The sequence below is a fragment of the Triticum urartu genome, chromosome 1A, assembly GCF_056163025.1.
Source record: "Triticum urartu cultivar PI428250 chromosome 1A, HENAU_Tu73, whole genome shotgun sequence".
Lineage (NCBI taxonomy): Eukaryota > Viridiplantae > Streptophyta > Magnoliopsida > Poales > Poaceae > Triticum > Triticum urartu.
Window position 1 is genome coordinate 11,294,820 of NC_141873.1, and position 13,984 is coordinate 11,308,803.

General features: G+C 49.8%; 1 protein-coding gene across 1 annotated transcript; it reads left to right on the forward strand.

The window, feature by feature from the left end:
- Nucleotides 1-12,973: 12,973 nt before the first annotated feature.
- On the forward strand, nucleotides 12,974-13,747 carry LOC147988327 (protein FAR1-RELATED SEQUENCE 11-like). The gene is made up of 2 exons (XM_087534547.1): nucleotides 12,974-12,982; nucleotides 13,067-13,747. Exons 1-2 carry the CDS (start codon nucleotides 12,974-12,976, stop codon nucleotides 13,745-13,747), a joined length of 690 nt encoding a protein of 229 aa, XP_087390673.1.
- Nucleotides 13,748-13,984: the final 237 nt, after the last annotated feature.

The following is a 13,984-nucleotide window of genomic DNA, read 5'->3' on the forward strand; positions in this document are numbered from 1 at the left end:
CTCGAGGGCTCCTTTGTGGAGACCCTAAAGGGGTGGCAATCGGGGTGGTTTTACATCACCGAGCCGCGCGACGCCGAATGGGTCGCACCCCCTGAGTTCCGGTCCGGACCCCCAACGTGGCTCACATCCTGGAAAGAGACGGGCCTGTCATGGGGTGAAAAAGGAGAGCTTACCGGACTCCAAACAGGCATCAAAACCCCGGTGGACAGGAAGCTCAAACTTGTCAACATAGTCCAGGTTATGCTCATTCGCTTGATCCTCCCGTGTCAACAACGGGCTTTCAACCTGTGGGAGTTCGACCCGATGCGGCACCAAACTCTGAGCAGGCTCTTCGACATGACGTACGAAGATGCCTGGAAGGTGCTTTTCAAGGGCACTGTGGCTCCCGCATCCGCTACTGAGGATCGCGGATTCAGTGCACAGCGTCACGCTCTTGTGGTAAGCCGTCTTTTTCCTTTTATAGGGTATCAGTGTTTCATAGTTTGACTCCATGCGGGATCTAATCTCCCTTTCCTGTGATAGGATTGGCAGGTGACGTCCGGACAGATCAACTGTCCGGCTCCTTTGCCCAAAGGCCCAGCGGACGCTCAATTGGCGAAGCTGCTGGTTCCGGCACCCTATGTGGTGCCGGAGAAGAAGGCCAAGAAGAAGGCCACGGGGACTCGAAAGAGTGCCCGACGCTCGGAGGTGTCGGATCCATCATCCGACGGTTCCGAGGCGCATTCGTCCCGTGAAGACGGGGAGGAGGAAGAAGAAACCCCTCCCCCTCCAGCGGGGGAAGAGAAGAAAAGGAAGGCCGCCCCAACTGGGGAGGCCGAAGGGTCCAAGAAGGCGAGAACCCCTCCTCCAGACTACTCCACCAACGCCGACGATGGTGAAGAGGAGTGGCCGCCCAGGGCCAAGCCCCTGGCGAAATCATAAGTATCCGAATACCGGAGTGATTTCATAGTATTCGTTTATTGCACAGCTTTCCCTTATGTCGAATATGTTTATGCAGCCTACCCAAAGACCGGCTCGACGCGTCGTCGAGCGGCTCACTGGACTCGTCGTACGTGAACTCGCTGCCGACGGCTTCCTCCCCCCGCCCTATGGATGACACCGAAGTGTTGTCCCAACAGGTTCCAATCCGGGAGGAGGTGGTCCTGGAGGTGCCGCAAGGCGACCTCCCGGACTCCAGGGGTAAAGGGGACGAAACCCCCCAGGGCTCCAAGTCCGGCCCTAGGCCGGACACCGCTCCGGAACCTTCAAAGGTTCCAGAGTCCGGCGGGGGACCTCCTTCCAAGAGGAGCAAGCCCACCACGCCGGCGACCTCCGTCCAACCGGAGGCGCCGGACAATCTGGTGGAGGCGCTCCAAGGCGCCTCCATCGACGAGGGGCACCGCACTATTATGAGTGTGGTGGTCCAGAAGGTTCAGTCCGCCAAGAGCGGACTGACTGAAGCTTGTACAAGCCTTTTAACAGGCTTTGAGGTAAGTAAAGAATGTGTAAATAACATTACCGCATAGACAGTAGCCCCTGATGCTCTGTTTGGCATTCAGAAAGAAAAGCCGAATAGAGGATCAAAATAAAAATCACAGGAGTCTAAAAAGAGTCAATATGCGTATGCAGGCTTCCCTGCTGGCGTCCGCCGCACTGACTGCGGAGGTGGACGTGCTAAAGCAGGACCTCGAGCGGTCCGAGCAAGAGCTCGGACGTGCCAAGAAGCATCTCGAGGGCAATGAAGGTAAGAAATAACTTGTTTAAATTAATTATATATATATAAAGGTGCAATTGCAAAAATGACAGGATTAACGTGGCTATTGTAGGGGCCACGTCTGAGGTGGCGACCCTGAAGCAAGCGCTGCTCGAGGCCGAGAAGAGATCTGCCGCAGAGCGCACTGAGCGGGAAAAGTATGAGGCCGAGGTTGGCAAGGTGCGGCAAGAGCACCAGGCTCTCATGGAAAAACATGAGAGTTTGGAGCGTGACTCAAGGATGCGAACGTCCGAGCTCGCGGCGGCTACTGAAAGTGCCAAGTCTGCCAAGGCCGAATCCCAGAAGACCCTCCAGGAGTTGGATGAGGTGAAGAAGATAGCGGCGGGTAAGGCATTCTTTATGCAAAGTAAACACATAAGCGTGAGTTACTTGTTACTTTCCCAAATCCGGAGTTCTCCAGGCGTGTTCGCAGATCTTCCCCGGAGTATATCTGATGTTGCCGCATTCTATCCAGCCGAGGAGGGCAGCTCGACGGAGAAGGTGTTCTGGTCTCAGTACGCTGAGGCCGGACACCCCGTGCCCCTGAGCGACCAGTTGAAGCAACTGGTCGAGCTCCACAAGGCGGCCGAACAGGCCATGAAGGGCCTCATAGTTCGGCTGTGGCCTGGAGAGGCTCAGCCTGGGAGCTATTTCGAGCTGGTGCGGCGGCTGGTGGAGGCCTGTCCAAGGCTTGAAGTCACCAAGCGCTCCGTCTGCATTGAAGGTGCCCGTCGGGCCCTTGCCCGTGCGAAGGTCCACTGGGCAAGCTGGATGCTAAGAAGCTGGTGAAGGACGGGCCACCGCCGGGGAAAGAGCATCGCAAGCCCAAAAATTATTATAAGGATGTTCTGAAGGGTGCCCGCCTTGTGGCGGGTGAATGTTCTATGGATGTAATATTTGAGTAAAACTCGCTCGTTTTATCCTTTGCGCTGAAAACTTGTTCATATGCGCTTAAGCAATGCTGTTTGAATTTAAAATATTACCTTCTGTGCGGCTGTTTATCAATTCTGAGAGATGGCGAGTCCTCGGCTTCTGCCCCCGTGCCGCTAGTGCTGGGGTGTTCGGGGATAAACCTGAGGGCTCTTTTTCCCATGTTTGGGTCCTTCGAGGGAGGCGCTCAGCCCAACAAACAAGGCAATTGGACTATAATGCGTGAACACTCTCACTTAGCCATAGAATTCTATAATTTTAAATTTCGGCGAAGCCCCTGGTATTCGGAAGACCGAGTTCGGGGCGCTATCCACGCCTTGGCCGGACAGAGCCGGCTCCTCGCCCTAAGCGGCATAAGTCTTTAAGGACTCGAAAAGACCTCTCGAACAGCGACCAGCTCTCGCCTCATCATGACGGTCAGTTTTAGCTTTCTCCACTGAGGTGCTCGACCCAGCTCAACCGGGGCACAATCGCAGTGGTTCTCCTAGTGCTACCTTAGCCGATATAGCGGAACATAAGGCACCAAAACATAGGAGCCGGGCAAACCCAACTATTGACCCAAGACATGATTCGGAGCCGATGCATATAATGCTATAAGTTCGGGGTGCCGCACTTGTTAAAGTGTTCAGACTTCTCACACCATGTTGAGGGGTACTGAAGCCCCTGGCGTATTTTGGCCGTACCAAAGTGTACGGGTGCAACATGTCCTTGAAGGAACATATATAAATATAAAAAAAGAGTAATGCAAAAATAGACAAAAGCAATGCATTGTTTATTAAAGAGAGCTGCGATCAAAGCAGGACGATACAATTAATGCGATAAGCAAAAGATTGGACTATTTAACATGTCCGCTCCAGGGGCAAGCTATGGGATAATATGCGAAACAGGTATACTGCTCGTGATAGAGACCACCTGGGAGTTCCATAATGCGGCGTGGCTTGTCTGCTTCCCTGGTTCTTGCATCGTTTGTGCGGAAATTGAACTGCCGAACAGGCCTTCCGAAGAGTGGAGTCCTGAAAGTAAGAGAAAATTAAAAAAATCGGCAGCCCCTGGTGCGGTTTAAGCCGTGTATCGGGCGTGCCGTGATGGTGCCCCTCCCCCTGTGCCCATGCTATCTCTAGAGCGTAGTTATGTGCGCGAAGTACTGGCGTCGCCTTTTTGCGAGGGTTGGGGTTGGCGCCGCATTGCTACGCCTGCTCGGATCGTGCCAGGCGGTCTTGTTGTAGGTTACTCCGGGCGTGCTTGACGGTGTTCGGTCGTTTACTGGTCGGACTGGAGAACTGCCTGGAGAGGCTGCTTTGTACTTCCGCTGCAAGGGACGCCGTGTGCTCCTCCGTTCGGAGGGAGCGTTCGGTGTTTCCATTGACCGTAATTACTCCTTGAGGGCCTGGCATCTTGAGCTTAAGGTATGTGTAATGCGGTACCGCATTGAACTTAGCGAATGCGGTTCGCCCGAGCAGTGCATGATAGCCACTGTGAAACGGGACTATGTCGAAGATTAACTCCTCGCTTCGGAAATTATCCAGAGATCCGAAGACCACTTCAAGTGTGACTGAGCCTGTACAGTTGGCCTCTACACCTAGTATTACGCCTTTAAAGGTTGTTTTGGTGGGCTTAATCCTCGAGGGATCTATGCCCATTTTCCACACTGTACCCTGGTAAAGCAGGTTCAGGCTGCTGCCGCCGTCCATAAGGACTCTAGTGAGATGAAATCCGTCAATAATTGGGTCTAGAACCAATGCGGCGAACCCGCCATGACAGATGCTAGTGGGGTGGTCTCTTCGATCAAAGGTGATCGGGCAGGAGGACCATGGGTTGAACTTTGGGGCGACTGGCTCTACCGCGTATACGTCCCTTAGCGCGCGCTTCCACTCCCTTTTCGGGACGTGGGTGGCGTATATCATGTTCACCGTCCGCACTTGTGGGGGAAAACCCTTCTGTCCATTGATGTTCGGCGGCCGGGCCTCCTCGTCGGCATCGCTATGCAACCCCTTGTCTTCATTGTCGGTGCTTAACTTGCCTGCCTGCTTGAACACCCAACAATCCCTGTTGGTGTGATTGGCCGGCTTTTTGGGGGTGCCGTGTATTTGGCACAAGTGGTCGAGTATTCGGTCCAAGCTGGACGGGCCCCTAGGATTCCTTTTGAATGGCTTCTTTCGCTGACCGGATTTAGAGCCTCTGAATCTGGCATTAACTCCCGTATCCTCAGCATTGTCTCCATTAATGCGGCGCTTCTGCTTGTTGCGACGCAACCTGCCATTGTTGTCCCTGGTGTCCGAACTACCAGGGTTCTTGGTTATGTTGTTGCTACGAGCAAGCCAGCTGTCTTCTCCCGCGCAAAAGCGGGTCATGAGTGTCGTGAGTGCTGCCATAGATTTCGGCTTTTCCTGTCCAAGGTGTCGGGCCAGCCACTCGTCACGGATATTATGCTTGAAGGCTGCTAGGGCCTCAGCGTCTGGACAGTCGACTATTTGCTTTTTCTTTGTTAGGAACCGTGTACAGAATTGCCTGGCTGATTCATCTGGCTGTTGAATTACGTGACTTAGGTCATCGGCGTCTGGGGGTCGCACATAAGTGCCCTGGAAATTGTCGAGGAATGCGGCTTCCAGGTCCTCCCAACAGCTTATTGATCCTGTTAGGAAGCTGTTAAGCCAATGCCGAGCTGGTCCTTTAAGCTTGAGTGGGAGGTATTTGATGGCGTGGAAATCATCGCCGCGGGCCATGTGGATATGAAGGAGATAATCCTCAATCCATACCGCAGGATCTGTTGTGCCATCATATGATTCGATGCTTACGGGTTTGAAACCCTCGGGGATTTGATGATCCATTATTTCGTCTGTGAAGCAGAGTGGGTGTGCGGCGCCTCTGTACTGGGCTATATCATGACGTAGCTCCAGTGAGCCTTGTCTACTGTGTTCGGCCCTGCCGAATTTGTGGCCGGCATGATGGATGCCGTCTCGAGCCGTGGGGCGCCCACCCGATCCGTAGATCGATCTTGTTTGTTTAGCCTTGTCCTCCAACATATCTCGTAAGTCCGGCGCAAAGTCCCGTGCCTTGGTACGGGGTGCGGCTTGAGTGGAGGGCCAAGAGGCCTCTCTGTCGCGGCCACGAGGTGGTCGGTCGGCCGCATCAAGTGCTTCCTCCTCTAATTGGGGTAGCAACCTGCGCTTTGGGTAGCTCTTGGAGGGGCGTTCGAGTTTATGCTCTTCGGCCGCAAGGACTTTAGTCCATCTGTCGACTAGCAAATCTTGATCAGCCCTAAGCTGTTGCTGTTTTTTCTTGAGGCTTCTTGCCGTGGCCATAAGCCTGCGTTGAAAACGCTTTTGCTCGACGGGATCCTCTGGCACGACGAATTCGTCGTCGTCGAGGCTTGCCTCGTCTTCGGAGGGAGGCATATAATTATCGTCCTCGACCTCTCTGTCTGCCGCTCTCTCTTGAGGGCTGGTTTCTCCATCCTCCTGTGCTAAATCTTGCTGGAGGGGGTTTTCTTTTGGCGGGATTTTGAGCGGCGCCGCTAACGCCGGCGCTTAGGCTGTTTCTTGGAGGGGTCATCCTCCGTTGTTCCGTCGCCATCTCCCTCTTTTGGGGTGTCCACCATGTATATGTCATATGACGAGGTGGCTTTCCAGGGCCTAATAGGCGCTGGTTCTTCATCATCTCCTTCATCGGCGTTCATATCGTCGATGTCTTCGGAGTCGAAGTCGAGCATGTCGGTTAAGTCGTCGACAGTGGCTACAAAGTGGGTGGTGGGTGGGCTTTGAATTTCTTCATCGTCCGAATCCCAACCCTGCTGCCGTAGTCCGGCCAGGGCTCTCCTGATAAAGAGGGAGACTTCAGTGACTTCAGAATATTGCCAAAAGGCGAGTGCCGAAAGATGTCCGCGGCAGTGAACTCCATGATCGGCGCCCAATCGGATTCGATTGGCAGGGGCGCGGAGTGTTCGGATTCTGGAGAGGAGTCCGGATCCTTGGAGTCACGAGTCTCGCAGAGTACGAGGCTGGTGTTCAGCTCAATCGCCGTTGGGATCATAGCCCCCGAGGCGGCATCCAACCGCCCATCCTCGATCGGCACAGTTGGCTCCGAATTAAGGATCGGAGCCGATGCGGGTGCGGCCTCCAGGGCACTGTTCGGCGGCAGAGCTAGATCATGCTCGTCGAGACAGTGCGGCGCGCTCGGCAGTGGCTCGAATCCGTCGAAGATCATGTCCCCGCGGATGTCGGCCGTGTAGTTTAAACTATCGAATCTGATCTGACGGCCAGGGGCGTAGCTTTCAATCTGCTCCAGATGGTCAAGTGAGTTGGCCCGCAGTGCGAAGCCGCCGAAGACGAAGATCTGTCCGGGGAGAAAGGTCTCACCCTGGATTGCATCGCTATTGATGATCGTTGGAGCCATCGAGCCTGACGGCGACGACATAGAGGAACTCTCAATGAAAGCACCAATGTCGGTGTCAAAACCTGCGGATCTCGGGTAGGGGGTCCCGAACTGTGCGTCTAGGCTGGATGGTAACAGGAGGCAAGGGACACAAAGTTTTACCTAGGTTCGGGCCCTCTCGATGGAGGTAAAACCCTACGTCCTGCTCGATTAATATTGATGATATGGGTAGTACAAGAGTAGATCTACCACGAGATTAAAGAGGCTAAACCCTAGAAGCTAGCCTATGGTATGATTGTTGATGTGTATGTTGTCCTACGGACTAAAACCCTCTTGTTTATATAGACACCGGATAGGGTTAGGGTTACATAGAGTCGGTTACAATGGTAGGAGATCTGAATATCCGTATCGCCAAGCTTGCCTTCCACACCAAGGAAAGTCCCTCCCGGACATGGGACGAAGTCTTCAATCTTGTATCTTCATAGTCCAGGAGTCCGGCTGAAGGTATAGTTCGGCTATCCGAACGCCCCCTAATCCAGGACTCCCTCTGTTTGAGATTACTAAAGTATGAAACAATTGCTTGGCTCGTCATCAGCGTTGTGCATGATCAGAGCATTCTTGTGTGACAAAAATGAAACATGACTAAACTATATGATTTTGTAGGGATGAACTTTCTTTGGCCATGTTATTTTGAGAAGACATAATTGCTTAGTTAGTATGCTTGAAGTATTATCATTTTTTATGTCAATATGAACTTTTGTCTTGAATCTTTCAGATCTGAATATTCATACCACAATTAAGAAGAATTACATTAAAATTATGCCAACTAGCACTCCGCATCAAAAATTCTGTTTTTATCATTTAGCTACTCGAGGACGAGCGCGAATTAAGCTTGGGGATGCTTGATACGTCTCCAACGTATCTATAATTTTTGATTGCTCCATGATATATTATCTACTGTTTTGGACTATATTGGGCTTTATTTTCCACTTTTATATTATTTTTGGGACTAACCTATTAACCGGAGGCCCAGCCCAGAATTGCTGTTTTTTTCCTATTTCAGTGTTTCAGAGAAACAGAATATCAAACGGAGTCCAAACGGAATGAAACCTTCGGGAACGTGATTTTCTCATCAGATAAGACCCAGGAGACTTGGACACTCCGTCAAGAAAGCCATGAGGCGGTCACCAGGGTGGAGGGCGCCCCCCCCTAGGGCGCGCCCCCTGCCTCATGGGCCCCTCGAAGCTCCACCGGCATACTTCTTCCTCCTATATATATCCACGTACCCCCAAACGGTCGGGGACGGAGCCAAAAACCTAATTCCACCGCCGCAACTTTCTGTATCCACGAGATCCCATATTAGGGCCTGTTCCGGAGCTCCGCCGGAGGGGGCATCGATCACGGAGGGCTTCTACATCATCATCCAAGCCTCTCCGATGAAGTGTGAGTAGTTTACTTCAGACCTACGGGTCCATAGCTAGTAGCTAGATGCTTCTTCTCTCTTTTTGGATCTCAATACAATGTTCTCCCCCTCTCTTGTGGAGATCTATTCGATGTAATCTTATTTTTGCTGTGTGTTTTTGAGACCGATGAATTGTGGGTTTATGATCCAGTCTATCTATGAATAATATTTGAATCTTCTCTGAATTCTTTTATGTATGATTGGTTATCTTTGCAAGTCTCTTCGAATTATCAGTTTGGTTTGGCCTACTAGATTGGTTTTTCTTGCCATGGGAGAAGTGCTTAGCTTTGGGTTCGATCTTGCGGTGTCCTTTCCCAATGACAGAAGGGGCAGCAAGACACGTATTGTATCATTGCCATTGAGGATAACAAGATGGGTTTTTTATCATATTGCATGAAACTATCCCTCTACATCATGTCATCTTGCTTAAGGCGTTACTCTGTTTTTAACTTAATACTCTAGATGCATGCTGGTTAGCGGTCGATGAGTGGAGTAATAGTAGTAGATGCAGAATCGTTTTGGTCCACTTGTCTCGGATGCGATGCCTATATACATGATCATACCTAGATATTCTTATAACTATGCTCAGTTCTGTCAATTGCTCAACAGTAATTTGTTCACCCACCGTAGAATACTTATGCTCTTGAGAGAAGCCACTAGTGAAACCTATGGCCCCCGGGACTCTTTCTCATCATATCAATCTTCATCACTTTATTATTGCTTTGATTTTCTTTTGCTTTTACTTTTTACTTTGCATCTCTATACCAAAAATACCAAAAATATTATTTATCATCTCTATCAGAGCTCCCTTTCGTAAGTGACCATGAAGGGATTGACAACCCCTAAGCGCGTTGGTTGCGTTGAGCTATTGTTTTTGCGTAGGTACGAGGGACTCACGCGTAGCTTCCTACTGGATTGATACCTTGGTTCTCAAAAACTGAGGGAAATACTTACGCTACTTTGCTGCATCATCCTCTCCTCTTCGGGGAAATCCAACGCAGTGCTCAAGAGGTAGCATTTATCCCTCTACATCATGTCATCTTGCCTAATGCGTTACTCTGTTCTTATGAGCTTAATACTCTAGATGCATGCTGGTTAGCGGTCGATGTGTGGAGTAATAGTAGTAGATGCAGAATCGTTTCGGTCTACTTGACACGGACGTGATGCCTATGTTCATGATCTTGCCTAGATATCATCATAACTATGCACTTTTCTATCAATTGCTCGGCAGTAATTTGTTCACTCACCATAATATATGCTATCTTGAGAGAAGCCATTAGTGAAACCTATGGCCCCCGAGTCTACTTTACATCATATAAGTTTCCGATCTACAATTCTTGTTTACTATTTATTTTGCAATCTTTACTTTTCAATCTATACAACAAAAATACCAAAAATATTTATCTTATTATCTCTATCAGATCTCACTTTCATAAGTGACCGTGAAGGTATTGACAACCCCTTTATCGCGTTGGTTGCGAGGTTCTTGTTTGTTTGTGCAGGTACTAGGTGACCTGCGTGTAGTCTCCTACTGGATTGATAACTTGGTTCTCAAAAACTGAGGGAAATACTTACACTACTTTGCTGCATCACCTTTCCTCTTCAAGGGAAAACCAACGCATGCTCAAGAGGAAGCAACGCGTTGATTTCGCCCCCCCCCCCCCCCCGCCCCCGGCGATTGCCTTTTGCTCCAACCTAAACACCTAAGAGACAGCGAGGCTGGATGCTTTGCTAGATCTGGTGAACCAGGTTGCCTTGTCTGATGAGCCCAACAGGGTGTCGTGGCATCTAAACGCTTCCGGAAAGTTCTCCGTTAAATCCTTATACCACAAATTGTGCCAAGGGACGGTAACGGTACAAAGAGAGGCTAAAGGACTTTGGCAAGCCCGCATCCCGCTGAAGATCAAAGTGTTTCTTTGGCAGATGTTCCGTGACGGCTCCCTGCGTCTATTAACATAGAAAAATGGAACGGTCCGGCGACGGGCCCGTGCGCGTTATGTGGAATACGGAGAACACAAATCACGTGTTCTTCCTATGCCCACTGGCTAGATTTGCCTGGAGCATTGTGCGCGAGGCGGCAGGCGTCCTTTGGGACCCGCCCTCCTCCGCTGATCTCATAGGGCTCCTTGATTCAGTCCAAGGACAAGTTAAGCGTGTGGTGTGGACTAGTATAGGGGCGCTATTATGGTCCTTATGGCTCACTTGCAATAAACATACCATTGAGGGCATCCTTCCGTCGCACCCAGCTAACATCATTTACAAATGCTCAATCCTCATGCAGCAGTGGAGTCCATTGGCAAAACGGAAGAACTCTGAGATCATGAAGCACGCACAAGAACGAATTCACCAAGTGTACGTGGCGGCTAGGGAGCCGGCGATGCCTGCCTAGGGTGGGAATGCCCTTTTGTTTCTGCGATCATGCGTGCTCAGTTGCTTAGGCCCATGGCCTTGTAATTTGCTCGCTGCCATGCGTTTGAACCCCCCAGGCTTCGTGTGTTGTCGTTACGCTTAGGGCTTTTGGTCTTTGTAACGGCTCGATCAGTTGCTACTCTACCTATTTCGTGTGGGCTTTATTAATTTAAAGCCGGAAGCTTCTAGCATCTTCGTTCTAAAAAAATATTAGTTTCGGTCATACTTATCATCACAACTTCGGAAATAAGAACAAATACTTTTCCAAGTCCATTGCATCATGAAATATGCATGAAATGGATATTGACTCAATTTAGCTAAGTTTTTGGCTTGTTGGACCAGACAGTTACGGCTTGTCACAACGTCTACCTTCTTGGAAGCACTTTTTGGACCTCATATCCGCTGGAGAGATCTCAAATGCGTAGCGGTGTTTGATCACCGTGTAGAATCATCGGGAAGGATCATTTTCTTTGGAGAACCCTTGGATCTGGGTCTCTCGGATCGAATGATCGTGTTATCTGGCGTCACACTCCCTCTTGGGGTGGGGGGTCGTTCTTGGAGCAAGTGCTAGTTGGAGGGGTCCATAGGTGGAGCGGTGTCATTACTACCACGTTGACAATGACGGTCCTTGGCAGCATGGTGTAGCGGAGTCTCAGCATCTGATGTGTCTTGATGGACGAGCGTAGGGCGACGGCCCTATGTAGCGTCGTGATGGCCTTGATGATAGAATGGGCCGACAAGGTGAATGCATTGATCGCTCCTGCTCCAGTGCTCCCCCTAACCTAATTTCGGAGGGGTATTTTTGTCCCCGCGAATTTGTTTTTTACTGGCCCGCCGCAGCCCAGATCCAAGCCCTGTCTAGCCCTGTATAACCCAGACCGTATACGTATAGTACCCTGGTCCGAAAAAAACATCACACGACCCCACGTCCACGTAAGACCTGCCGAATCCAATCAGTCACGCGAGCAGCTCCATCAATCTTGCGAGCATTGACGTAGCTCCATAAGTCACGTAGTAGATCTCCACTGGCGGCTATCTCGTCGCCGGCGATCTCGTCGGACAGCGGGCGCGACAACGTCGTGAATCTCCAACGATCGTGCACAGGTACCGCATCCCGCGTCCCCCCTCTAGTCTTGCTCGCGGCAACATCAAACAAACTGCCGCCGTGCCAGTGGCACTGGTTAACCTAGCAGAGCGGGTAACCTAGCTACCCGGCAGTGCATGCGATCGTGGATCTTGTTCCGGTAGTGCTGCTTCTCATGATCTGGGTTCATGTAGCATCGGTTGCCGTCGGCTGTGCGCACCACCAGTATCGTTATTTGATGTGGCGGCTAACCTAGGTATCCGGCGGTAGAGGTAATCACAAATCTAGCTAGGTTTTGAGATCGTGCAGTTCCTCACGATTGATAGTGATCACGACGGGTGCCATGGCCATCTTCCTTACTAAGTTTGGCAGATCTGAACGGCCTCGATTGCGGTTGTTTACATAACATCCGTGATCGTGTGCTATGTGTTTTATATTTCATCATTGATAATGTTTGCACATGTGATGATACATATTATTGGTTGTAGGAAATGGCGGACGAGGAGTTAACCGATATCATGGTAGACATGGAGTTTGGAGAACTGATGAAAGACTGGATAGAAGATTGGTCAGATGATGAAAATTCAGATCATGAAGATCAGTCAGAGAATGGGAACGAATGGGACGATCTTAATGTGAGTGGCATTGTCATGTTGTAATTTTTTGGTGGCATCCGACAACATTAAATATTTTTGTTGAAAATTTATAGATTGATGAGCTTGATAATGATCAGGAAAACAACTCAGAGCTCCCGAATGAAGATTACATTAGTCAGGTATGTAAGTGAAAAAATTTGTTGGCATGCAAATTGAATTTCTTCTGGAATATTATATGATAAGTAATTATGTATTTGTGTTGTATTTTTCAGTTTATTTCCGAATGTCATAATGCATACGACTATTATGGTGAATCAGACGCGGAGACAGGCCTTAACGACGAATCATTAGATGCACCTGGTTCTGGGCAGTCCGAGTCGTCGGTCATCATGAGTGAGGTATGTGTGTAATCAATGTTCTATGGAAGTAAGTAATGTTAAACCATAGAAATCTATTTTCATGGCTGTGGTTTGATATTGTAGGTGACACAAGATGATGGGGCAAAGAATGTTCAAGATACTACCAGTGCAGATGATAAGAGGGATATGTTCATGCAGATAATGGAAATGACCTTTACGTCTCACGATGCTGCGTATGATTTCTACAATAGCTATGCTAGAGATAATGGTTTCAGCATTAGAAAGAATAAGGTCAGCTATAGCAAAACAGAGTCACGTCATATGCGTTATAGGCGGTTTGTTTGTTCAAGACAAGGGAAACGTGACAGCAAGTTGCTAACTGAGGAAGGACACAGCCATAGGCTCAGAGCCGAGACACGCTGCTTTTGCGAAGCTCACCTGACCGTCAAGCTTGACCAAAAGCGTGGGGTTTGGTATGTTGAAAGTTTTGAGGACAAGCATAGCCATATGTTGGCAGGACCGGACGAGGTACCTTTTCTTTGGTCCCATAGAAAAATCAAAGAGTACCAGAAGCATGAGATAATGTCCATGGGAGCTGCAGGGATTAGAATTCACGACATGATGGATTGCTTCATCAGCAAACATGTATGGTACGGCGGTGTTGGTTTTACCAGGCGTGAAATATACAACCTTTGCGCCAAGGAGAAGAGGAAGCTGCTTTCAAATGGTGATGCTGCCACAGCCATAGGCATCATGTCCAGTAGGAAACAGAGGGATCCTAGCTTCTTTTCGAGTACAGGCTAGATAAGGAAGGACATTTGAATAGGATGTTCTGGTGCGACTCCCAGTCTCATCATGACTATAGGACTTCGGCGACGTGCTTGTATTTGACAGCACGTACAAGATGAACCACTATGGTATGCCATTCATACCTTTTGTTGGTCTTAACAATCACCGGAAGACCAGTGTTTTTGGTTGTGCCATAGTTTCGGACGAGACCGAGGAGACATACGTGTGGCTTCTGCAGACTTTTTTGAGGTC